This window comes from Sphaerodactylus townsendi, linkage group LG04, assembly GCF_021028975.2.
Source record: "Sphaerodactylus townsendi isolate TG3544 linkage group LG04, MPM_Stown_v2.3, whole genome shotgun sequence".
Taxonomy (NCBI): Eukaryota; Metazoa; Chordata; class Lepidosauria; order Squamata; family Sphaerodactylidae; genus Sphaerodactylus; species Sphaerodactylus townsendi.
In genome coordinates, this window is record NC_059428.1 from 73,178,249 (window position 1) to 73,202,560 (window position 24,312).

Here is a 24,312-nt window from a genome sequence, read left to right on the forward strand (position 1 = left end):
GGCGGCCACGGCGGCGCGCGCCCGCCCTCCATTAAACAGCTTAACGCTGCCGTTGCTGGCTCGTGTTCGGTGCCGCGCCTCTCTCCTTCCCTGCCTCCCCTCCCCCACCCCGTTTCCTTTTTCCTCTGCGCGTTCTGGTTCTGGCCCCCTCGCGTGCACGAGTGGGGGAGGGGAGTGGGGGGAGGGGAGGCGGCGGCGTTGCCTTTCGCCGGTTTTTCTCTGTATCCATCCTCGCCATGGTCCCTACTCCACCCCACTAACCGTTGCCTGCTGGGATTAGTCTCTAGGGCCATAGGTGGGACGCGGCGGAGGGTGTGGAGGAAGGTGAGGACCTGGCGGCAGCAGGAGCCGGAGTGCCGGAGACACGCGGGTGGAGGCTGAGGCCCGCAGGAGGAAGGAACAAGGAGCGGCGGCGGCGGAGGCAGCAGCTGGAAGGGTTCCCGACGTGGCCGCCAGAATCTCCCGGGCGGATTTTATCTGCGGTGGTGAAGCGTCAGGGATTTTTAACGTGGTGGTGACTGGCGGCGGCAGTGGCGGCAGCGCGTAGTCTGGGGAGCGCGGCGGGGATCGTGCCCGCGCCCCTCGGCCGCCTGTGTGGCTAATCCCCCCCCCGATCTGGACCATGGCCGACGACGACGTGCTGTTCGAGGATGTGTATGAGCTCTGCGAGGTGATCGGCAAGTAAGTTGGGGGAGCCAGATGGAAGGAAGGGGAGGGGGTGGAGGCTGCCAGAGGAACAGCCAGCTGCAAAGCCTCCTCCCCACGGGGTGGGGGGGGGATGTTTGACTTCCACCTGAACTGCTGCTGCTGTGTCTGTGTGAGGAAAGGAGGAGAAGGAGAGGGACCCGCTCCTCGATGCTGGGACTGAGTGACATGACAAGTGAATTTGCAGTGGCGCCCACGCTCTTTCACAGGATGGGAGCAGTGACCTGATAGGATTCTCTCTCCCTTGCTCACCGCTTAACTGGAAGGTTGCCGTTATCCCAGTTGCCTCCTTAATCGGAACGCTGGAGCAGATCTGTGTGATCACTTGCCTGCTAAGAAGGCAGACAAGGAAGGGACAGGGAAGGTGTTTTTCCTCCACATTTCTCCTGCTCTGTGATGGCTGTATGTTTGTGCACCAGGTGCCGTCCTGTGCTCTGCTGCATAATAACCAGCTCGTTAATGGCCATGTAAGTGACACTCAGGTAATCCCTGGTTTCTCTGTAAATCTTTCTCCTCCCACTTGGAATAATGAGGAAGAGCACAGAAGATTTTGGCCTTGTGAGGCTTATTATGCAATGACTTTAAAACAGTGTTAAAATCTTATATTAATCTCATTTTACAATGGTTGCTAACCTGCCTTTTGAGGAGGCTGGGGAGTGACCACTTTGATAGGTTGTTTGAAAATCGGTTGTTCAAGTTTATGGCTTGTGTAACATTTTAATATAAGGACATAAAATTATCACAGTTAAAGGAAATTACAGGAGCTTTTTTTTTTCTCTAGTGGGTCTATTGTTGATACTGATTTTGTCAACCTACTTTCCTTTCCCTCTATTTTGTGATTCTTGGTAATGAAGCAAAACAAAATGGGGATGTACCTTTCTATTTTGCACAGATTGAAAGCACTGAAGCGGATCTGTGGATTTGCCATTGCTGCCAGGTTTTGTCGGAATGACAGGATAACTTTGTAACTATTTTAGTTAGCTTTTGTGCAAAAGAAACATAGTTTGCATTTGTCATGTTAATTTAATAAAGGTTAGCTTTTGAAACAAACATTAGTGAAATACATAGGCACGTATGTTGCCAGTGTCTTCCAATGTTGATAGTTAATTTAACTTGACTTTGACTGATCCATTGTTCACATGCACATACATCTTCTCATTTGGTCAGAGCCTTAAAAGCTCCAGTTCTAAAGTTGTGTCAATTTCCTAGCTTTGAAACTTGCAGCGTGTGCATCCTTATGCATGTATGTGATAACTGTATTCCACATGACTAAGCCATATAACGTGGCATTTTTGTTATTTTGCATACAATCACTGTTCTTTTCAGCATTGCCCTTGTCTCATCTGCATGTTACACTTCATACTAAGCAAAAACCTTTTTTTAACTAGCTGGAACTGTGGTATCTCATCTGTTATGAAAAATTATGCACGTTAGGTACTAAAACCATGAATCAAGAAGTCCCAGACTGAAACCTCAACTAAACACTAACCCCAGTGAACTTACTAGGCGGCCTTAGAGTTTAGACAAACCAATTTCTCGTAGCCCTGCTTTGTAATATAGGGACACTGGCCTGTCTTACAGGGTTGTCAACACTTCTGAAATAATGCTCATGAAATAGTTAAAGCACTTCAGAAGATTGGACAAATATGCAAGTATTGCTAGCACTGATTGGATGTTATTAGTGGTATGATGAGTGATAACACTTCCCTTCTTTGATACTTATAGTACTTTGTGTTAATTTTTACTTTATTATGCTTAGGAGAATGAATATTTCCTGCTGTAGAACTCTCACATGAAAGTATTCTAGTGATTTGTCATAGAAATGATAAATAGTTAGAAGGGTAATAGTCCTTGGTAGTAACACCTGGAATCAGGAAACTGCTTTCTGAGGTACACTGGTAGCAAAACTGTTAAGACAGATGTGGTTAGTGTTGTGATTGGGTAGGTTAGGCAGGATTATGGGACTCGGACTCCTTAACTCTTTTGTTTTTAAAAAATCTTAACACTGTAAATGTAAGCATAGTATATTATATGTACTAAGAAGATTTTGGGCTAATCATTGCAGTAATCACCTTTATATCCATAATCAGTGTTTGGCGCTCTGTTGATGGATACAGCTGAGTTTTTTTCTCCTTGTTGATTCAGGCCTACGGAAGAAGGCGAGACCCAAGTGCTTTTGAATTCTGTGAATACATTTTGGTAAATGATTGCTCAGCATACAGAACTGTGAAATTTAGTTTGATATGCTGAAATAATTTGGTCTCCAACTTTAGAGTGTTTCATATCATTTAAAGTTTGAACATCTTTCATTTAAGATTGATCAGCTGTTTACTGTGAAATGAACATTATTTTAAACTAGCAGTAAAGCCCATTGTGGGGGGAAATGCAGTGCGTCCTAAAAAGGGGGGGCAAGCAAGCATTCTTCCCCACATTGGGCTTTAGTGTCACTTTACCTTCCCTGCCGGGCCACTTACCACACTATCTGCTGATGCTTCTGTGGCCCCAGGAATCTGGTAAGTGTAGAAGGCTAGATGGAGGGGGGGACAGGGTTGTTTGATGTAGTGCCAAGCTGGCTTGTTGATTAGGAGTGGGGTGGGGAGAGCCAGGAGACTGGCAGTTGACCAAGTAGAGCAGTGAGTGGCAAGGTTCTACTGCCTTCAGGTCCCGCTTGGTTTTTGAGTGTCACTGAACTTTTTTTTTAACATGATAATGAATTTCCAAGCAATGGGCATGCAGGACAGTCTTCTGCATACCTATTGGTTGGGTGTCTGTTGTCGTAGCATTAGCAAATTATATAGGTAGAGACAAGTCAGTGTTAAGAAGTATTCATAAAAAATTCTGGTATGACAATGGGATCAAAGGAAGAGTTTCATTTCTTTTAACTAGATAAACTCAAGAGAAAGATGTCTGTTCAGAGGATGATCTATAAAAATATTTTGTGTGTTAAAGTCCCTTTTTCCTTCCAAAGAGAAGGAGGTATTTCCTGCATAGTCTAAGTTACAAGGATTATTACATTTGACAGGCTTACACTTAAGCATCAGAGTTAATTGAGCAGTTGGTTTACAAATTGTTCACCATGTAAGGACTTATCAATGAAATCTGACATTTGTCTCAGTCTGGCATCCTCCTGTGGCTTCTTCTGAATTTGGAAATGAAAATTTTCTAGTTTATTTTATCTTCCCAGCCGCTTTTTGAAAACCTTCTCCAAAGCATCTTAGATTTATTTAGGGCAGTTCTACATATCTGGATTTTCAGGCTGGCACACAAATACAACAAGCGGGGCATGGTTGACATTGACCACTATGGACCATATTGTAGTAATCTCCAGTGTGTTGTCAGAGGTGCCATGGTGGGCACTGATGTTTCTGGGCACTCATCTTTTTCTTGAAATGTAGGCATAAAATACAAAAGCTCACATGTGGGATAGAGAGGAAACAGTTATTGACTGACTAGCTAAGTACTGAGCTAATTCCAAGCAGATTCATAGCGGCCATGTGCTTTGGGCTTAAGACACAGGCTTTCTTATGTTTCTGGGCTTGGCAACTACTCTGTGTAGTAATGCTGGGTCTTAGGAAACAAGCAGCTGACCATGGCTTTCCTCCACTTTGTCAATGCAGGACGTACTTTAGAAGAGCCCAGGAAGTATCACTCTTGTGTTTGTTAGGAGCACTCATTCAAGAATATCTTCCTCAAACATAGGGAGAAGCTTAGCTTGGAACCACCCAATGCTTTGTGATTGAATCTGCCATGTGGAACTCATTTTGTTCCATACTTCCCAGTACTCTGTCAAAATTCACCCAAGTTACTATATCCCTGTTGTACTATTTATCTAGAGTATAGCTAGTTCTTTGGTTAACATGAAATATCTATATATTTGATAGTGATGTGTGGGCTCCATCTTTTGATATCTAAATCAGCCCTAAGCCAACACTAAACAGATTTTTCTGCAAACTTGGGAGATCTCCAGATTTGCAGAAAAATCTGAAATCTTTAAAAGAATGCATTGGGGGCATTTACATTCTCCCACATATAACCACATATTATGATTTTGAGGTAGTAGCCTTTGGGAACTGGGCCAGACCTAGCAGTGGCAGACACTAGGAACTGCTTAAAGTCTGCTAAGGCTCTCAGATACTACTGGAGCCAGCCTCAGAGGTAGGTGCTGAAGCTTAGAGCTGCGCTGAACTCAGTAATGGGAAGGGGGCAGATGGTGCCCCCACCTGCAAGTCTTGTAGACTCTCCACTTATTTTAACTTCATGCCTCCAACATTAAACAACAACTTCATTTGTACTGGAATAGTCTAGGATGCTATTATAGATGCTGTGGTTTAAAATAATGAGTTGTTTCTACCTTAATAGTCAGGTAACTTCTGTATAAACAGTGCTTATTTCCATGTAGTGTCTTATTTTCTAGTTTCTTCAGGAGGTTTGTATGTTCAGGTGTACAAAGGATGTTGTGGTTAGTTTTGTATTTTTTGGCAATGCTACCCACTGTAAATGACAGCCATAAAGGAGGTAGGAAAGATTCTTAATTGTAAAGATTTGTTGTTGGTGACCAAGATCAAGTTAATTCATGTCATAGGATTCCCTATTAAGAACATAAGAACAAGCGAGCTGGATCAGACCAGAGTCCATCTAGTCCAGCACTCTGCTACTCACAGTGGCCCACCAGGTGCCATTGGGAGCTCAAGCATGCAGGATGTGAGAAGCAATGGCCTTCCTGCAGGCTTTTGCTCCCGAAAGCACCCTGGTCCACGTTCAAGGCATTTGCAATCTCAGATCAAAGAGAGGGATCAAGATTTGGTAGTCAGAAGTAAAATCGACTTCTCCTCCATAAATCTGTCCAAGCCCCTTTTAAAGCTATCCAGGTTAAGTGGCCATCCTTCCACCTCCTGTGGCAGCATATTCCAGAAACACTCAATCACATCGTTCGCGTTGAAGTGAAGTGTTTCCTTTTATTAGTCCTAATTCTTCCCCCAGCATTTCTCCCAATGTATGCCCTGGTTCCTGAGTATTTGTGAGAAAGAGAGAAAAATTTCTCTCAATGTCAACAGTTTCTGCTATCCCATGCATAATTTGCGGAGCTAGGACTTCAATCACGCTATCCCCCCTCAGACCCTCCTCCTTCAAGAGCTAAAGAGTCCCAAACACTGCAGCCCTCTCCTCATAAGGGGAAGGTGCTCCAGTCCCTCAATCATCCCTTTGTTGCCCTTCTCTGCACTTTTCTATCTCTTTGATATCGCTTTTTTTGGAGATGCGGGCGTGACCAGAGACTAGAACTACAGTACTCCAAGTCGCGGTGGCACCACTGCTTTTATATAAAGGGGCATGACAATCTTTGCAGTTTTATTCTCAGATTCCCTCTTTCCTAATGATCCCCAGCACTTAGAGTTTGCCTTTTTCACAGCTGCCATGCACTGAGTTGACATTCCCATGGAACTATCAACTGGAAGACGCCCAAATCCCTTTCATGGTCTCCTGTGACTGAAAGTAGCATCCTTGACCCCTGTAGCGTGTATGTGAAGTTTGGATTTTTTGCCCCTATGTCCATCACTTTACATTTTGCTACATTGAACTGCATTTGCCATTTCTTAGCCCACTCACCTAATTTATCAAAGGTCCGGGCTTGGAGCTCTTCGCAATCCTTTGTGGTTCTCACCACCCTACAAAATCTGGTATCATCTGCAGGAAACTTGAGCCACCACACTACCCACCCTCTACCTTCCCAGGTCATTTATGAATAGGTTAAAGAGCACTGGTTTCAAGGAAACCAGATCTTTGGGGACACCACTCCCCTTACATCTCTCCATTGTGAGAATTTCCCATTTACACCACACTCTTTTGCTTCCCTGTTTCTCCAACCAGTTTTAATCCATAGGAGGGACTTCCCCTCCTTATTCCTTGATTGCTTTTTTTAAGGAGTTTTTTCTCCAATATTAGTCTCTGGTAAGGAACTTTGTCAAAAAAGTCTTTTGGAAATCCAAGTAGAACCAATGTCCACTGGTTTCCCCACTTATCCACATGGCTAATGTTTTACTACCCTCAAAGAACTCTAGTAAGTTTGTAAGACAGGATTTGCCCCTCTGCAAAGCCATTGCTTTGACTCCTTTCATCACAGCAGGTCTCTGCTTTTCTACATGTTTTATAATTTCATCTCTTTAATGATAGATCTCTACTTAATTTACACCAAGAACAGGTGCCGTCGAACATGACTGGCCTGTAATTTCCCGGGTCCCCCCTAGATCCTTTCTTAAAGATTGGTGTGACATTGGGTTCCTACTATTAGCATAGAGACACCTGTATACCCTGTCTCTGTCCTAGAAACTATGCCACCAGGATTTAATGGCTAGCTTTTACCCTCATAGAGTCTTTTGTAGACACTATCCCACATGTGTCACATGCACATTCCTATGTTCCTTGCTTGTATGTGGTTGATTTAGAAAAACCTCCACTCTCTGTCTGCATGTCCCCATAGATACTGTGGTATTCGAACTAGAGAAGTCACCTCTCAGATCCTGCCGGCTTTCCCCAGGGATCAAAGCTGTTCTGCCACCTTTTTTTTAATGTTGGTATGCCAGCTTCTGGTTCCCTATTTGGTTAAGATGAAGCCCGTCCCGTTTGTACAGGCCTGCCTTGTCCCAAAAGGTTCCCCAGTTCCTGACAAATCTGAAACCCTCTGCCTTATACCACCTTCTCATCCACGCATTGAGACCCTGTATCTCGCCTTGCGCATGGAACAGGTAGCATTTCTGAGAATGCCACCTTGGGGGTCCTGGATTTCAACCTGTTACCTAGCAGCCTAAATTTAGCTTCCAGAACCTCCCGTCTACATTTCCCAATGTCGTTGGTGCCAATGTGGACCACCACTGCTGACTCCATCCCAGCACTGTCTAAAAGCCTATCTAGATGAAGCGTGACATCCGCAACCTTCGCACCAGGCAGACTGAGTCACCATGGGGTCATCCAGCCTCTCCCACAAAACCAACTCACTACATTTCTAATAGTCGAATCACCCACTCACCGAGGAGCCCCCCCACCTCCCCGAGGGTCATCCTCAGTGAGAGAGGATATCCTGATCACCAGCTAAGGAAGGGGTCCCATCTAAAGAGGAGCATCTTCCCCCACCTCAGACAGCACCCTCTGTCCACAAGACCTTCACTCTCCATGACACCTGAAGAGATGTCCCCTTGGGAGTGCGATCCAGCTGTTAGGCCCCTGAAAGCCTCGTCTGTCACCCTCTCTGCCTCTTTCAGCTTCTCCAGGTCTGCCACCTTGGCTTCAAGAGAACGCACATGTTCCTTGAGTGCCAGGAGCTCATTGCAGCGAGGGCACACCCACGACTTCTGTCCTAGTGACAGATAATCATACATGTGACACTCAGTGCAAAACACTGGAAAGCCCCCATCCCCCTGCTGGCTTCCTGCCTTTCATATCTGATTTTGTTTAGATATTTAAATATTAAACTTTTAGTCAGTGCCCCTTGGAGCTATCTGTACCTACTATCCCTCAAGGAATGTCCTTATTAATTTAAAATCAAAAACAAAAATCAAAAACAAACAAAAAATGAAATTGCGCGCGCCATGAGGCGCGCACCGCTGGTTCCAGAGACTGAACTAAAGACTGACTCACCTCAGGAGCCCCACCTCTGAGCAGCCCAGGACAAAGAGGAACCTCTGTTAAACCCTGTTAAGCCCCACCTCCCAGCAGCCTCAGCTCTCAGTAGCCTTACAAGGAGAAAAAGAGATAACCCCTGTTAAACCCCTGTTGCTATGTATGAGTGTGAAAATTGGACAAATGAAGAAAACTGGCTGGAAGAAAGTTGATTAATTTGTAATGTGGAGTTGGAGGAGAGTTTTATAAATACCATTGACTGCCAAAAGACAAACCAGTGGATTCTAGTCCAAATCAAGCTTGACCTCTCATAAGAAGCTCAACTGAGGCTATTGTACTTTGATCACAATATGAAAAGACAAAGACAATAATGTTAGGAAAGTTGAACGCAACAGAAAAGCAGAATATCCAACATGAGAAGGGTTGATTCAATCAAGGAAGCCACAGCCCTCAATTTGGAAGACCTGAGCAAGGGTAGACGATTAGAGACATTGGATAATTCATAGGGTTGTCATGTATCAGAAGTGACTTGATGGAACTTAACATACACCATTTATTAATACATATATTTATAACCCACCTTTCCTTATCACTCAAGAAGGCTTATAGTTCATAATTAAAAGCGTGACAGTTTTAAAGAATCAAAACCACAAATGACTCTCTCATCCCCAAAAGAGATCTGCAACTTATACCCCATTAAAAGCCCTGGCAAATAATATGACTAAAAGAGAAGATTTGGTTAAATAGGAGTACAAATTAAGATTGCTCTTTGCAACTTTACTTGAAAGATTGAATTATCTTGCTCTCTGTGTTCGTTTGTGTGTGTGTTTCAAGTGTATGGGTAGTTTGCCTTGGAGAGAAGCATCTCACCATGACATACCTTTGAAGATTCCAGCCATAGATACAGGCAATACAGCAGGAGCAAAAACTACCAGACCACAGCTGCACAGTCCAGAAAACCCATAACAGCCAGTTGATTTGACAGTACATTGTGTAGATCACAGGTGTCAAACTCGTGGCCCTCCAGATGTTATGGACTATAGTTCTCATCATCCTCTGCCAGCATGATGCTGGCAGGGGATGACGGGAACTTTAGTCCATAACATCTGGAGGGCTGAGAGTTTGACACCTATGGTGTAGATAGATATTGAAATGCGTTTTTCCTCTCGCCACGTAAGTGAGTGGAAGATTGAGGAATCCTGGAAATCTAGTTGAAAGTACTTGTAACTTTTCCTTTGGAGCTGCCAGTAGCTTTGAGGTGAATGATTTAGGGAAACTGGTATAAGAGAAGAAGAACGTTGAGGGTTTCACTATGGCTTGTCTTCAAGGATCCTAGTATGTAATGTTTGCATCATTTAACATATCATGTCAATACTTACTGAAAAGTCTGTCCTGTCAGTCATATTGAACTCATTTTCTGTAAACTGACTTGAATCCCAGTGAGAAAAGTGGACTATAATGTAAATAAACAACTGAAACAATCAAGAGATTAGAGAGTGCTTTTTGGCTATGATGAAGAATGTGTTTGTATGCGATTTATATTTTCCCAATTGTGTGTGGTGTGAGTAAAAGAGAGAAATGATCATGAATATCCTTTGTGATGCATGCCTTGGCTTTTGGACATTGTTTTGTAAGCTGTAAAGTAAGGTATGACATTTCAAGGCAAGTGATGACAGAACAGGCATGCAGCAGATTTAGTCCCATCTTGAGCCATTGATTTCATTTTTAGGATTACACTGTTAGCTTGCTCTATGTTTGGGAAGTGTGTAGGTAGATAAGGTGATGGTTTTTATCTTTTTACATTTGCGAACTGGCAAAATGGATGGGAGCAGGGGAAAAATCAGTCTATATCAATTCATGGTATGTTTTACATCCCATGCGTTTGAGACTTAGGGCTACTTCCATTCTATATTTTATGGTATGTGCTACTTGGAAGGTGGTAATGTCTTTCACTGTGAAAGTGAATTCTACCTCTGAGCTGCTTGTTAGTTGACATGTATCATTTAGAAATGGGAGAGACTTTCAGAAATGCTTCTTGTTGCCCAAAGGAGACAAATAAAAATCTCTTTGGAAGTGCCTTAGTACAATGATAAGCAACCCCTGAAATGTCTAAGCTGTGTTCTAGCTTAGCTCATTATATGTGTAGGAAAACTGGGATAGGTATGAATTAGAGTGATGTTTAAGGGGACACAGTTAGAGAAACCTGTTTTACAAAAGGTCTGATGTTTGTAATTCAGCCCATAATTATGTGTGTGTAAATTCCATTGACTTGAATAAGACTGAAGTATGCATCGCTGTAGGCGAAATTTCTCTAGTGTTAATAACGAAAGTGCGTAGTGTCTCTTGTTACTGATTATCAAAAATTCTTAATTGTAATAATAATTTTCTCTTATTCCATAATGCAATCACTTCAAATACTTTCCGGTAATACTATCTGTAATGAATGCAGAGTCACCAATTGTACAGATGCTGTTCTAGCAGGAACTTATCTGTCTCATTAGATGCTTGGTAAAGGTGATTCAATGATGGCTAGTTCTGTCTGACCTGGCAATAATTCCTATTCAACATTGCTTGATCAGTGAACAGTTTTGTTTTATATAATGAGGAAAAAAATGACAGTTCTGATATTGTTTTGGTATGTTTGGGGTCATTCCTTCTTTTGTAGAAGTGGATCTTCCCACAGCAGCTGTCAGTAGCATCTGTAAAAGGCATTCTGTGAGGTTGTGGGATTCCTTTGGGCAAAAAGCTACATGGTGTGTGGGATGGGGGGGCAGCCACTTCTTCTGCACCTCTGTAGCACTGTTTGAAAGCTGTAGCTGGGTGGCTGAAGTGTAGCAGGTTGAAACTATATCCATGTAAGATGGAGGTCTTGTGGGCAGGCCAAAATGGGGGGGCATTTGGTTTCAGCCACCATTGCTTGAGGGGGTCTCCTTGCTGGTCGCCTCCTCAGTTCACAGCCTGGGGGTCCATCTGGAGTCTTCCTTGTCCAGGAAGACCTAGGTGGTTCATACAACCCGGGTTACATTTTTCCATCTGCGTCAGGCATGGTGGTTGGCCCCTTACCTCTCCCAGACTGACCTGGCCACTGTGATCCATTCTACGGTCATCTCTAGACTTGATTATTGCAACTTACTCTATGCGGGCCTTCTCATGGAGGCGGAGGACATCTTGTGTAGGTCTTCCTTTCCATTTTGGTAGGAGGCAGGAAAAGCTTGTGACTGATCTAGAGGTTGAAGTTGGTCCAGCATGCGACAGTGCGACTGCTCACAGGTAGTTCAATACGGGACCACATCTCTCCTGTGTTGTGCCACCTGCATTGGCTCCCGATGGAGCACCAGATCATTTTCAAGGTGTTGGTATTAATCTTTAAGGCACTTCGTGGCTTGGGGCCCTCATACCTTAGGGACCGTCTATCCCCCTACATCCGCATCCGTTGAATTTACTGGTGGTCCCAGGCCTGTCTATGATACAGCTAGCTTCCACCCGGGTCAGGGCCTTCAGTGCCCTGTCCCCTGCCTGGTGGAACTCTGCCACCACCTGTCTGTGCCCTGCAGGACCTTGAACAGTTCCGCAGGGCTTGTAAAACAGAATTATTCCACCAACCTTTTTTTGGGGGGGGGGGGGTTAGCTGTTGAATTGCCATCCCCTATATTCCAACTGGTGGGCGAATTATGCATAATCTGATGCTGCTACCATCATGTCTACCGTCGTGATAGAAACTGGATTGCCATCTAGAACTTTATACCGTACTAGTGGGCCCGGCCACGCGTTGCTGTGGCAGTTGTCCTTCTCATCACAGTCCGCAACTCACAAAGATGTCCATTCAGGTCCAATGGAATCCCTCTTTCCCTTTTCAATGCACATCGTTATATGGTGGTGTCTTGTTTTTTTAGTATAAGGTAATCCTTTCCATTCCACAACGGAACTGTCCAGAGTGTGAATCCCGCTGTCCATGAGGCTGGTTGATACGCACAGTCCTGGCTTGGGTAAGGCAGAACTGGGGCAAGCAGGCTATCCCAGTCAGGCAGCAGAAGCAGGGTGGTGAGGCACTCAGATCAAGGCCAGCTCCCTGGGTTCTTAAAAGGCCACGTGCAAAAGAAGCGGAGCCGGTAGTGTTGGTTCGCCCCCACCCTGCAGATTTTCTTAGGAGAAAAAGGCAAACTTCAGCTCGCTTTTAGTAAAAGAGAGCTATGGCTTATATGGGTGAGGAAGTGGTAAGTGGTGGTTGGATGTGAGGGAGGGCAGAGTGAGTTGTGTGAGGATGAGCTGAATGTGTATGAGAGCATGTGTGTTGTGTGGTAGCAGTGGGTGAGGCGCAGAGAGTAAAAGTTACCTGCGTGTGGGGGGGACCCCACCTGACGTCTCACACGGCAAAGTGTGTATGTGTTTCACTTCCACTCGTATTACTTACCAGTATTACCTATTTACTGTTTTCACTGCTCATCTGTGGCCATCTGAGCGAACACTCTAAGGGCATACCAAGCCCTCAGACCACCGACATGCTGCACGAACATTCTGAGGGTGACAGTTAAACACAGCCAGCTTCATGGCCTGGTGCGCCAGGAAAAAGATGTTTTACCTGGCTCAGGTATGGACTTTCGGCGATTTGTAGGTCCGATTACCTACCCACAACAGGGAGGGACGTCCTGTGAAAATTTGAGGGCGATCCGTCCAGCAGCTTCTGAGGGAGACCATCAGGGACAAACACATGTTTAGATTTTTATACTTTAGTAGCGCGGCCCTGCCACGCGGTGCTGTGGCTTATTGTGGTGAAATGGAAAAGGAACAGTAGCAGCAAATCAATTGCAGAGGCCAGCAGTACGTGCTCATGCAAACACGCAGCCTGATATTGTGCGATGTCATTGATTTGTGTGCCCATATTCCTTGTGGGGGGAATGGAAAGGCACCCCTCCCACACATCTAGGCTGACTGGTCATGATCCTTTACCTGGGAGTAAGTTTGGTTGGTGGCAATGGGTGTCGCTTCTGAGAAAACCCTCTGAGGGGCGCGACGCAGCCATTCAAAGTATGTCGTGGTTGCTGAACCGAGCTTACTCCTGAGTAATGTGTGCCTGGTTTTCTTAACTGTAACTGTAGTATTCAGGGAATCTAGGGTGCCTGGCCCCTCTCTCCCATCCCTTGCATGTCGCCCCTCTCTTCCCTCCCTCCCTTCTCTTCCCTTGCATGCCACCCCTCCCTTCCCTTTCCCTCCGCTAGGGTGGGTGGGTCATATCAAGATGCTGGGCCCCCTGCCTCCCCTCCCTTGCATGCCTCCCCCTCTGTCCCTTTCCTCTCCCTCCCTCTCTTCCCTCACATGCCTCCCTCTCCCTCCCTTCCCTCTCCCTCGTGTGTATGTGTGTGCATGTGTTTCACTTCCACTCGAGTTACTGCCTATGTACTGTTTACACTGCTCATATCTGGCCATCTAGTGAACATTCTAAGCTGCACGAATATTCTAAGGGTGACAGTTACACACAGGCAGCTGCATGTCCTTCACCATGGAGCGCCAGGAAAAAGGCGTTTTACCTGGGTCAGGTGTGAAATCTCAGGTATGTGAACATCTAAAAACACTCTCACCTGGCTGACTATAGTGGCTGGGAATTTTCAGAGGAATTGGCCCAGCAGTTACTGAGTTATACTACCATTAACAAAAACACTGTTAGCTTTTTATATATATAGATTTGTTACTTTATTAATTTGTTACTTTATTAATTTTAGGTGGTTTATATTTGTATTGGATTTTATCTTGTTGAATTTTATATGTTGTATACTGCCCAGAGCCCTTTGGGGGTGGGTGGTATAAGAAATTTAATAATTAATTAATTAATTAATTAATTAATATATATCTGTATCAAGAAAGGAAAACTGAGAGAACTTGCCTTCCCCATCCCTTTTCTGCTAGCAGAAGGCCGGAGGAGTAGCCTAACTTTCCTCCTTGCTACAGCCTCCAGTCTTGGTGACATTTTCTCCACAGGGGTTGCAGAGAGCTGCTTGGGACAGAGGAAGCTGGGAGAAGATATTTTTTATTAGTATCTTGTCGTTACACATTGTTCATTTTTAGTTTATTTCTTTTACATTGGTTTGTGCAGCTTTCTCAGGTGTTCTGTAGTTGAAGTACCAGCAGTGGTATAGTGATTAGAGTGAACTAGGGGCTCCAGATTTAAATCCCTGCTCTGCCTTGAAAGTTTGTGTGACCTTAATGCACAAAGTCCCTAGTACCGTGATGGTGAACCTATGGCATGCGTGCCACAGGTGGCACACGGAGGCCTCTCACCGGGCATGGAAATGCCCAAATCTCCCTCGAGCAGGTCGCCGCCGCCATTCCCTGAGGAAGAAGGCAGCCACCTTCACCCTGGGGCAGAGGGGAAATGGCGGCGGCGACCTGCTTGGGGCCGCCTGCTCTCACAGTGCGGGAGCCGGCTGCGCCGAGCAGGCAACGCTCTCTGCCTGAGGGAGAAGGTGGCTGCCTTCTCCCTCAGGCAGAGGGGGAAGCGGCGGTGGCGACCTGTTTTGGGCTGCCAGCTCTCGCGGCATGGGAGCCGGCGGCGCAGAGCAGCCAACCCCCTCTGCCCGAGGGAGAAGGTGGCTGCCTTCTCCCTCGGGCAGAGGGGGAGACGGCGGCGGTGATCTGCTCGGGGCAGCCTGCTCTCGCGGCGCGGGAGACGGCGCCGCCGAGCAGCCAACCCCCTCTGCCCGAGGAAGAAGGTGGCTGCCTTCTCCCTCGGGCAGAGGGGGAATGGCATTGGCGACCTGCTCGGTGGCCTCCTGGGCATTTTTTTTTAAGCCAAGAAAGGGACCCTTTCTCGGCATAAAAAACCCAAACAAATGCAGAGACTGGAGGTCCCCTCTCTCTCTGAGAGGAAGGGCTTGAGCCCACTTCTATCTGAGAGGCTACCTCTCAGAGAGAGAGAGTGGCGCTCCAGTCTTCTTTGATCTATCCACCCCCCACCCCCATCAAGTTTTCTCTGCCCATGGATCACAGGGTCAATGACCTGCATCTGTGTCTGGCATCTTCAGAGGTGTATCACAGAGGGAAGTCACAGAGTGTATCACAGTGTGTAACAGATTTCCCTCTGTGATACCCTCTGAAGATGCCAGACACAGATGCAGGTGAAACGTTAGGAGTAAGATCCACCAGACCACGGCCACACAGCCTGGAAAAACCACCAGAACTTGTAAAACCTCAGTATTCAGGTTAAATTGCCATATTGGCACTTTGCGATAAATAAGTGGGTTTTGTGTTGCAGTTTGGGCACTCGGTCTCGAAAAGGTTCGCCATCTCTGCCTAGTAGGAGCAAAGAATGAGAGCTTGTCTATGGGGAAGGAATGGGAGATAGCAGTGACAGAAGTTGCTAGAAAGGTCATGAGGAACCAGGAAATAGATATTTTTGTGTAAAAGGACTAAATACATTATAATGGCAAAGGAGGTTTGATTTAATGTGCTTAATTTCTAAATAGAGACATGCTGGTGCTGAGACCTCTGTGACAATCATGTCATATGCTCTTTAATCCTGGAAGCTTAAACTGTCAGTGGCAGGAGGGAGAATGGAGGGATGGATAAGCTGTAGTTGTTCAGTAGTGAAGAAAATGTACTTTCTATTCTTTCAGGCCTTACATCTGGAATTGAAAACACATCCCATCATTTAGCACAGGGGTAGGGAACCTTTAACACTCAAAGAGCCATTTGGATCCCTTTTCCATGGGAAAAGAAAACACTTGGAGCCGCAAATAATTTTTGACATTTAAAATAAAGATAACACTGTATATATTGGGTTTTTAAATCTTTTACTCCACTCATTCTGAGAAGTGCATGGATGCGTCCGCCCTGCTGCCTGCAGGGCGGGCAAGGATGGGGCCAGCGGCTCGGCCTTGCCGGCCGCCGGGAAAGCACCCGCCCCGCTCCAATGGGGCAGGCGAGAGGGGAAGCCCACGGCGCGGCCCAGCCGGCTGCGGGCAGTTGGTGCACCCGCCCTGCTGCCTGCAGGGCGGGCAAGGATGGGGCCAGCGGCTCGGCTAGAGGAGCCGCAGTGCAAGGGCAGAAGAGCCGCATGCGGCTCTCGAGCCGCAGGTTCCCTACCCCTGATTTAGCACAAGTAAAGCTCTGGGCGGGACATCATTTTCTGTGTGGCTTGTCCTTGAAGTTTTTATACTTTGCATTCACTCCCAATTACCTGAGTATGATTTTGATGCTGTGTATCTATTCTGCTTATCAGGGTGATTTTCTCCAACACAAAGAGTCTTCCATAGATTCCTTATTTCACTAGCAAAAGAGCCCCTATCTAGACTCATTAATCCATTAACAGTCATAGACCCATTAACAGAACTGATTTGTATCCAGTTAAGCAGGGGTCCCAGGAAGAGTATGTGGGTTGAATGAAAGAGTGGTTGTGGTGGGTTTTCCGGGCTGTCTCGCCGTGGTCTGGTAGATCTTGTTCCTAATGTTTCGCCTGCATCTGTGGTTAGCATCTTCAGAGGTGCATTACAGAGAGAAGTCTGTTACACACTGTGTCTAGTGAGAAGGGAATGTTTAGTGGGATATATATTGTCCATGTCCCAGGGTGGGGAACCAGTCAGTAAGTGTTCGGGTGGAACTTGCTACGCAAAGGTGTGGTTGAGTGCATTGTATTGCTGGTGGGGTTATGTCCAGTTTTGTTTAGAACATGTTCTGCTATTGCAGATTTTTCAGGATGGTTAAGCCGACAGTGTCTTTCATGCTCCTTAATATGAGTCTGAATGCTGCATTTTGTGGTTCCTATGTAGACCTTTCCACAGCTGCAGGGTATGCCATAGACTCCTGCAGAAGTGAGGGGGTCTCTCTTGTCTTTGCTGAGCGTAGCATCTGCTGTATTTTCCTGGTAGGTTTGAAGATGGTTTGTAGGTTATGTTTTTTCATCCGTTTGCCTATTTGATCTGTGGTTCCTTTGATGTATGGTAGAAATATTTTTCCTGTGGTGGGCTGTTTCTCCTCAGTTCTCTGGGTTTCTCTTGGCCTTAAAGCTCTTCTTATTTCTGTTGTGGAGGAGCCATTAGCCTGCAGAGCCCAATCTAGATGATTGATTTCATCAGGGAGGAGGTTCACAAATTTGTTTTTCATGATCTGTCAGAGTTTTGATTGTACCCCTTTTTTGTTGTGGGTGGTGGTTGGAGTTTTTATGTGGTCTGTGTGTTTTGGTTTTCTGCATACTGTGTGGCCCAGTTGATGGTTGGGTCTGCGAAAGACCAAGACATCTAAAAAAGGCAGTTTTCTTTCTTTTTCAGTTTCCATGGTAAATTGGATGTTTGGGAGGGTGCTATTAAGGTGGCCAGAAAGTTCAGCAGTTCCTCCTCGCCATGGCTCCAGATTGTAAAAGAGCATGGTTACTGTACTGAAATTTTCTAAGCTACTGCCACAAAACAAATAAACTTGGTGAGTACTCTGTATTTGGTTTAGTGCAGGGGTAGGGAACCTTTAACACTCAAAGAGCCATTTGGACCCGTTTTCCATGGGAAAAGAAAACACTTGGAGCCGCAAATAATTTTTGACATTTAAAATAAAGATAACACTATATATATATTGGGTTTTTTTACCTTTTACTCCGCTCATTCTGAGAAGCGCATGGATGCGTCCACCCTGCTGCCTGCAGGGCGGGCAAGGATGGAGCCAGCAGCTCGGCCTCGCTGGCCGCCGGGAAAGTGCCCGCCCCGCTTGAATAGGGCAGGTGAGAGGGGAAGCCCACGGGCGAGAGGGGAAGCCCACAGCAGTTGATGCACCCACCCTGCTGCCTGCAGGGCGGGCAAGGATGGGGCCGGCGGCTTGGCTCGCAGAGCCGCAGTGCAAGGGCAGAAGAGCCGCGTGCGGCTCTCGAGCCGCAGGTTCCCTACCCCTGGTTTAGTGGGAACTTGACCAAAGCTTCCTCAGCTGCTGAGTACCTTCAAGAAATGGAACAAAAATTAACAAAAATAGTTCGAAACAGTGTAAGGGCAAACAGGATTAGTAATTTCACAGTAAAAACTGGGGTTTAAACTGATTTCTTCATAGCTTTAAACATGGAAACACAGTTGCTAAGCTTTACTGGGTTTTCTACCAGGGGAAAAAAGGTGGGGGAGTAGAATTTAGGAAAAAATGAACTTTCAAAATATCTGTGAATGAATCTCAGTTAATCACAACCAGCTGTTTAACATATACATCCTTATACATAATTCGCTAAGGGTTTGGAATGATGAACCCCTAGCCAATGGGCACACTGGACTCACAAAGTGTGTTCCTCACATTCTAGCCACATTGGACACACAATCATTGTGTTAAAGACTCAGCCCACTTCATCGAAAAAATTAGCAATCTCCATCTCAACCCTAGCAACAGACTTATCAGCTTTAGTGTTGTCTCACTGTTCACCAAAATTCCAGTGAAAGACACACTCATACTCATCAGCCAGATTTTTCCAGACGACATCACAGCTTTGTTTCAACGCTGCCTAACAACCAGCTACTTCCAATGGGACAATGATTACTGTGAGCAAACAGATGGGGTAGCCATGGGAAGCCTCCTCAGCCCGGTGATAGCCAATTTTTACATGGAACATTTTGAGAAACTAGCCCTCAAAACAGCACCCAGGAAACCCACAACTTGGTTCCGATTTGTGGATGACACTTCTCTACTGAGTGACCTTGCCTTGCTATCCTGCTTTTCTTGACAGTGTGTAAATGAAAAAGTAGGAGGTGTGGTACCCTTGCTTTCTATGTAGGAACATGTGGCATGTCTTTCAAGGACAGAGTTTGTGACCCACATGAGTGATCTGACCCAGTGGTTGGAGTGTATACTGAAAGAGGGAAAAGGAGGGAATCTGGGATAACTTAGCCATTCTTAAAAAAGGAATTCCATGATGACCCAGCACATAGTAATCAAGCATGTATGCTGAGCAATTACCATGCACTCCAAATACTGCCACTGAGCAGATGCAATACTGCTTGTAGGCAAATTTTTGAGTCCATCAAAAGAGAGGATTAACTACAAAAAACAGGCATTTTAAAGAAGCTTAGTTTGAGTGCTTTGCAATTTTTGCCAGTTTCTCAGCATTGCTGATTGCCAAGCTGAGGCAGAAGAAAGTTTGTGTCTGTAGCCCAGATAAGGGCACACTGCATTAGACGCCTGTCTGCAATGATTTCAGCTCTTTACTACCAATGAGTTCAGCTCTTTGCTACTGAGTCAGCCTGCAAACAGCAATTGAAAACTTCTTTTTTCTATTTCATTCAAAAGCTTTCAGATTTTATCCTTAAGAAAAACTAGAGTCAGTGAATCCATTAGTCAGTGTCACCTTTGAAAATGGCATTTCTGGGATTTATTTGATTTTTCTGTTCCTGGAAATATGGGATAATCTATGTTGTAGTATTACTATGGATCTTACTGGTGAGAACTGGAGGCAGAAGATGGAAATGCACAGTGTTGATTTCAGATAAGTCACTATCTCTCCATCTGTATATATGTTCGTATTTATTATCAAAAGAAAGAATTCATGACATAGAGATGCTGTCTTCAGAGTCAGCACTGCATGAAGTGTAATGTAGAGTTCTCTTGGAGGCAGAGGAGATCTTGGTGGGTGATTTCCACCCCATTTCAGGGAGGCAGGAAAAAGAATTCCGTCACTTCCTGTCAAGGCTTGGTCTCCATTTTAGACAGTATTTTTCCTGCCTTGACAGAGAGCGCATTGAATTCTTCTGTCACCTGCACCCTGCTGATTTTTTCCTGTGGCTTGTTCCTGTTCCGTCCTTTTGCTTCTTCTCCAGCCTTATCTTTCCTCTTCAGATAATCTATCTAAAACTGTTAGTAGTCTGTTTTTTCTCTATTTTCCTTTTCTTCAAACCTGCTAGTGACCTCCCTTCCCACCAAATCAGGGAACTAAGAAGGCGGACAGGGAATTTTCTCCTGCTAGGCAGAATTTTCATAGATCCTCTGCAGAGACAACCAGGGCAGCCCTTAGAAAGGCTGAATCTCCCAGGCAGCAGCTATCTGAAGGTCCAAGCGAGGGACCTTCCAGCCGAGCCGGACGCAGCTGCGCGCCAGAGAAGAAGGCAGTCTCAGGCTAGCCAGCCTCAAAAGACTAAACGAGTACACGCTAAGCAGCTGCTGTGAGCGAGGAAGCAGTTGGGTGCAAAAACAGTGAAGAACAAGCGCCCCACGAACCACCCGTCGGAGCCGCGTTCAACAATCAACACCCCTCTAACCAGGCAGACGATCAAAATGCAGTCAGTCAAGCAGCACTCAGGCAAGACCGTTGTGTTGTGGGAGGAGGGACTCAGATGCCAGAGCAGCTTAATACTCCTGTGATGGCCACGGTTCCCTTCAACCGGCAGCCCCTTACCCTAGCAGACTTTGCCACGTTTATTAACAGAGCCATAGAAGACAAATTAGAGCAATTTTACCAGGATAGAGAGGCCAGGTCTCCTGACTCTCCTCCACCAGGAGCTGCACATTCTGGCTCTCAGGGACAGACTAGGGGTTACCCTAGGCCCCCACCACAACAACAGTGTCCTTCTCAGCATGGGCAGACTAGGTCCCCATCCCTGGATCAGTGTTCTTCCCATCAGGGACAGACTAGGGGTTACCCTAGGTCCCCATCTCAGGATCCACTTGTTTCAACAGATGTCCATGGGCAGACTATGGGTTACTCTAGGTCCCCATCTCACAATCCCCTGGATTTCCCACAAGAGGAGGAGTAAAGCAGGGATGAGGAGCCAGAATCAGCAGACCATTTCTCTGATTCGGAGGACACGACCAACTTGGCTCCAGATAATTTCTTCAGCTGCTTTAAGAATGAGGAGTTAGCCTTCTTAATTGCCAAGACCTTACATTTTCTTTCAACATGGCATTTTCATCTTGCTTGCCAGTTGTGGCCCTACCTTTTTTAAGTATCATTTTTTTGTGGCGGCAAAAGGCTAGCTGTTGTCAGTAACATAACCAAGTACTTCTTTGTTTGGTTAGTAAACTCATTTCACTTAAAAAGCCAGATAGAGTTTTGCTGAAAAAATTAGAAAGATGTTTAAAATAAACAGAATTGCAGCCTGGAAATAATAGGTTCACAGAAAGTAACGAAGCTATCTCTCTAATTACTTATTGAAGTCCTACCCAGCATAGTTGTTCTTGAGGCCTTAGGTTTCAAAATATAAAGCAAAATTCTCTGGCAGCAAAAACAAAGGGGGAGGGAGGGATGACTAACTGTTACATCAAAGATTCTTTATGGAAAATGCTGGACATAGTCCAAAGACCACTTTCAAAGAATCCTGGGGCTGTCCTCACTGAACCTGCCAGGCTTGGAGCAAATTGACCCCTTCCAGCTAGAAGTTTCTCAACTGCATCAAATGTTCTCATTGGAACCATCCTGGGAACACCTCCTTGAAGAATACCAATAAACAAACAAAAAAAAACCCCCCACACCTTTGTTCACCTTGCCAGGCTTGCTGCTAGCTGAAAATGAAAATGTTCCCAAGATGAATTCTTTCTTGGGGAAAGCTAAAATTTATGACTATTGTCTAAAAGCTAAAAATTATGGCTATTGTCAAAATGATAACTTCCTTTAAATAAATATACAGTTAACATTGCATCTAACCAAACAACTATCCAAACTAGTCAAGCATGCATGAATGAGGTAGCAATTGTACAATTAGCAGAAAAAAGGTTATCAGAAATAAGTTATCAGATTTCACCCACTACTGCGATGTAAATCACCAGCAACTATATTTTGTCTCCTCTTAATACGGAAAACCTCAGACTGAAAATCTTACAGGCTGAAAGGCCACCCCAGAGCTCTGGCATTGTTACCCTTCATTTTATTCAAAAAGGCTATCTGATAATAGTTGATCTACAGTAGGGTTAAGCAATACTGAAAATACTCAGCAAAATTCGGATACAGGCTTATTGTCTAAATTTTTGGTGTTTTTGTGCTTCAGCCTGCAGGGGGCACATTGTTAATCAAAGTAGCAGCACCAAAATTTCAGGGTATCATCCGGCGACTCTCCTGATGATACCACCCATGTTTGGTGAAGTTTGGTTCAGGGCGTCCAAAGTTATGGACCTCCAAAGGGGGTGCCCCTTCCCCCATTGTTTCCAATGGGAGCTGATGGGAGATGGGGCTACCCCTTTGAGGGTTCATAACTTTGGATCCCCTGAACCAAACATGGGTGGTATCATCAGGAGAGTCTCTGAATGATATCTTGAAATTGTGGTGCCAATAGCTTTAAAAATGCACCCTGAGGGAATTTCCCCAGATTCTGTGTCTTAATTCCTTTGCAGCCAATGGGGAATTTCTGGGTGTGTAAGCAGGCTGCACGTTTTTTAAGGTAGAGGCACAAAGCTTTTAGAGTATCTTCAGGAGACTCTCCTGATGATTCCACCCAGGTTTGATGGCCTTTTCTTCTGGGGGTTCAATTTCATGGGCCCCCAAAAGTGTAGGGCCCATTCCCCACCGCCCCCTGAAGCAAAGTTCACCAAACCTGGGTGGTGTCATTAGGAGAGTCTCCTGAAGATTCCTGGAAAGTTTTGTGCCCCTACCTTGAAAAATGTGCACCCCACAGACACCCCCAGAAATTCCCCATTGGCTGCAATGAAGTCACTTCAGAGCACAGAATCTGCCAGGTTCTTCAGCAGTTTCTATGGTGGGAAAAATTAATTGGTTTTTCCCACCATATTCAGTGGGACTTGCTGTAATGCTCATCTGGCTCTGTGTTGCAGATGTTATTGGGGGGTCTTGCTCGGGGGGGGGGGGCTTAATTCCCGTAGAGCTGCTGGTGAGTCTCCTGAAAGGAATCAGCCAACTTTGTGAAATTTGCATGGCTGGTTTTAGTTTTGTCCCTTTTGAGCCAATTAAAAATGTGGCCAATTTAGAAGTATAGTAATATTTTTCAGTGTGGGTTCTGTCAATCTATAATTTCACCAAAGCTGTTACACTATTTTAAACTGTTCTTGTCATCTTATTATCCCAACTAAATTTAGTGAACAACGTGTATCTTGAAAACGACTTATTCATTTGAAAAGGAAGAGTCACATTCAAAACAAACTCTAGTAGGCAATTTTTAGGATGGCTGTGTGTCCTAGCCTTGAAAATCTCCTAGCCTGGAGATCTTTCTGTATTTGACTATTGGGTTTTATTATGATTCATCATTGTCTTTAGATTATCAAAATATACAGTATGTATATGCTGAATATTCTTAAGTTGCCAGAGTGATTCTATAAGGGTAGAAAGTTCTCATTTATCTTCTTATCTTGCCCACATTCCTAAAAAGACATGTTTATTTGACAGTGGACTAAAGAGTCCTAGAATCTTAGTTGATTCTTCTGTAGATGGTTAAGGGTTTTGCTGGGTAAGGATCGTTTTCTGCATATTGTATCAGTTTCATGGCAGGATTCTGTGATTTATTTTAACCTCCAAATGATGTATATACATCTGAATATGCTTATTACTGTGTTAAAATAATGAGTTACTTTTTGATCCAGGGCTGTGGAGGAGTATGTGCATATTCGTGTAACACTTTTAACCATTTTCATCTGGCTTGCCAGCTGTGGCCCTGCCTTGACAAATGCAGTTATCCTTCCTTTGATTGCATTTTGTTTGAACCACAATACTGTACTCCATATGTGGCTGTCTCAGAAGATGGCTTGGTTGCTTCAATTAGCCTTAAATGCAGATGTATTTTTAGGGAGCATGTATCAGTTTTGGAAACTGTGCAGGCTGCTGGTTTCTTTACAAGCCAAATTACTAGTGCTGATCTTATTTGACACAGGATCAGAGTATCTAAATAACTTCTTTTTTACAGAGATGGTGAACTTCCTTGACTGGGTAGCTCCGCCCATCAAGATAGGAAGTTGTGGCTGTCGGTGAGAATCACTTTCCTTTGGCAGCTTCCATCAATGAAGAACAGTGTTCCTTACCCAGCTTTTACCTCAGCAAATTTTGGGAGATGTTAGGCTAGGATCAGAAGCTAGTTTTTCATTGTTGTTGTGTCCCAAATAGGGTTATTTTGTACC

The 24,312-nt window shown here is 45.1% G+C and overlaps 1 protein-coding gene across 20 annotated transcripts in view; it reads left to right on the forward strand.

Moving 5' to 3' along the window:
* The window catches only part of CASK (calcium/calmodulin dependent serine protein kinase), a 199,529-nt gene continuing 175,217 nt past the window's right edge, over positions 1–24,312 (forward strand). For 13 of the 20 annotated variants that reach the window (XM_048493383.1, XM_048493385.1, XM_048493388.1 and 10 more), the window contains exon 1: positions 5–681. In XM_048493383.1, coding sequence (XP_048349340.1) covers positions 623–681 — 59 coding nt within the window. In that variant the 5' untranslated portion in view covers positions 5–622. Of the gene's footprint in view, positions 682–24,312 lie in introns of all 20 variants that reach the window. The other 7 variants (XM_048493387.1, XM_048493382.1, XM_048493381.1 and 4 more) reach the window with 4 other exon arrangements.